We start from the raw sequence: 2254 nt of genomic DNA on the forward strand, positions 1-2254 counted from the left end.
ATGGCACTCGTTACTACTCTCATGACAACTCCAACAGTTTTGGCGATTTACAAACCCCTCCGTAGTGTTACTACTCAAACTCGACAACAATTGGAGAGAAAATCAGCGAATGGCGAGAAACCAGAAGACGAATTTCGGATCTTGGCTTGCATACACGGTCCTGAAAGTGTTCCTTCACTCATCAATGTTATAGAGTTAATGAGGAACACCAAGATATCCCGTCTCAAACTCTACGTCATGCACCTTGTTGAGCTCACTGACCGCTCGTCGTCGATTGTTATGGTTCAGAAAGCTCGAAAGAATGGCGTTCCTTTCATTAATAAAGTCCGTCGGGGCATGTCAAATAATCAAATAGTCACTGCATTTGAAACTTATAAGCAACAGGGAAGAGCCATTATTCGCCATTTGACAGCCATTTCATCGTTGTCTTCAATGAATGAGGACATTTTCCATGTTGCGGAGGACAAGAGGGTGACGATGATCATCTTGTCCTTCCGCAAACAGTGGAGAGGAGGAGACGGCGCAGAGGCGATGGATAGCGTTTTACCTAGTTGGAGAGAGGTCAACCGGAAGGTTTTACAGAATGCACCTTGCTCGGTGGCAGTGCTCGTCGACCGTGGATTTAGTTGCGAGTCTAAGACGGTGGGAGACTCCACCGCTTCCATGCCGAAAAGGGTATGCATTGTATTCGTCGGGGGCCCCGATGATCGGAAATCTTTGGAACTAGGCGGCAGAATGGCAGAACAAGCAACATTTAAGCAGACTCTAGTAAGGTTCATTGAGAACGACAATGGCTTATCAAGGAACGAGATTAACTGCGAGGGGGAAAAGGTAAAATTTTCCAACATGAGTCAATGATTTTAAACAGTGTTTATCTAGTGTGCTGAAATGCCATGAGCAGGAACTGGATGATGTCGCACTGGAGGGATTCAAGAGGAAGTTGAGCGAGTCAGTGGAGTACCAAGAGAAGATGATGAGCAACATCAAACAGGAACTGCTAACGATTGGGCAAAGTAGGGATTACGACCTTGTATTAGTTGGGAAAGGAAGGTTCCCATCAAATATGGAGGCAAAAATTGCCGATAATCAGGCCGAGAACGTGGAGCTGGGACCGATTGGAAACATTTTGGCTTCATCACACTATTGCATTTTATCATCCGTTCTTGTGATCCAATGCCAGCACAATGCTGAAGGAAATGAAACTAATGTCTCTAAAACGGTTTCTGACAAGATAATTCATGCAAGGAATATAGCTGAAGAATCCCGTGTGTGAGGATGATTAGGAAATTAATGTGCACGTGCCTTTATAGCTCCACTATTCAGATGTACAAGTATGTTTGGTGGGGAACCTGAAGTTCAGTTCTTAGAGATCAGCTACTTCAACCTTAACTGTTAATTTGGACTTCGCTATATGTATATAAATAAGGTCTTCGGATCTCATTTACTTTTAGGGCTGTTTGGTCGAGGGTTATTCACTGAGATAATATCATTTTATATTATTTATATTATTATGTTTACTTGATAAGTAATATAAGATTTCAGTAATTTTTTAAAACCAATAGTAATCACTGTTAGTTATATAGGTAGTAATCTGAATACCATAATTTTCTTACGTATTTTGAGATTACTTGGTAATCTTATTTTTGTTATAATTTTTTCCCAAACTATTAAAACTTTTGGACAAAAATGCTCTTGTTTTGAAAACAATTTATAAAAATATTCATAGACTATTTTATTCTTATAAACAAAACTTTTGGACAAGAATGCCCTTATATTGAAAACAATTTACAAGAATACCGGACTTGGCCACTATCGCCCTCCGCTGGCCACCACCACTACTTGCCGACAGACGCCTTTGGAACGATGAACTATCAATTAGATCTAGCCGTCTGTGCGTCGATCTGGCCGTTGTTAACGAGCAAATCTTTGGCCGTTGTTAATGACCAGATTTGTTGATCTATCTGGCCATTAACAATAGTTAGATCGACGCATGACTACCGACTGGTGGTGACGCATGACTACCGACTGGTGGTGATGAGATGTTTTTATTAATTTTTAAACTTTTATTGTGATGGTGTTTTAGCTAAATTCTCAAATGTAGGGGTTAAAATTAATCTAAATAATATTAAAAAATAGGGGCAATTTAGTAATCTATATAACATACCTAAGGGTGTGAAAAAAAAAACCGTTAACCGAACCCGATTTTATGGGTACTTGGTTCGGGAATCAGGTATATATTTTAAGAGAACCGGGT

General features: G+C 40.1%; 1 protein-coding gene across 1 annotated transcript; it reads left to right on the forward strand.

The window, feature by feature from the left end:
• LOC116116167 (cation/H(+) antiporter 20-like) lies at window positions 1–1376 on the forward strand. Its single transcript, XM_031402263.1, has 2 exons — window positions 1–831; window positions 902–1376. The coding sequence occupies exons 1-2, from the start codon at window positions 1–3 to the stop codon at window positions 1271–1273; spliced, it is 1203 nt and encodes a 400-aa protein (XP_031258123.1). The 3' UTR covers window positions 1274–1376.
• Window positions 1377–2254: the final 878 nt, after the last annotated feature.

The sequence above is a fragment of the Pistacia vera genome, unplaced genomic scaffold, assembly GCF_008641045.1.
Source record: "Pistacia vera cultivar Batoury unplaced genomic scaffold, PisVer_v2 Contig763, whole genome shotgun sequence".
Classification (NCBI taxonomy): Eukaryota; Viridiplantae; Streptophyta; class Magnoliopsida; order Sapindales; family Anacardiaceae; genus Pistacia; species Pistacia vera.

What these genes read in the sequence shown, in the direction of transcription:
- LOC116116167 (XM_031402263.1), top strand. Translation starts at nt 1, where the DNA reads ATGGCACTCGTTACTACTCTCATGACAACTCCAACAGTTTTGGCGATT. An exon ending in TTAACTGCGAGGGGGAAAAG is followed by an intron (nt 832 to 901) that starts GTAAAATTTTCC and finishes TGCCATGAGCAG; the next exon opens with GAACTGGATGATGTCGCACT.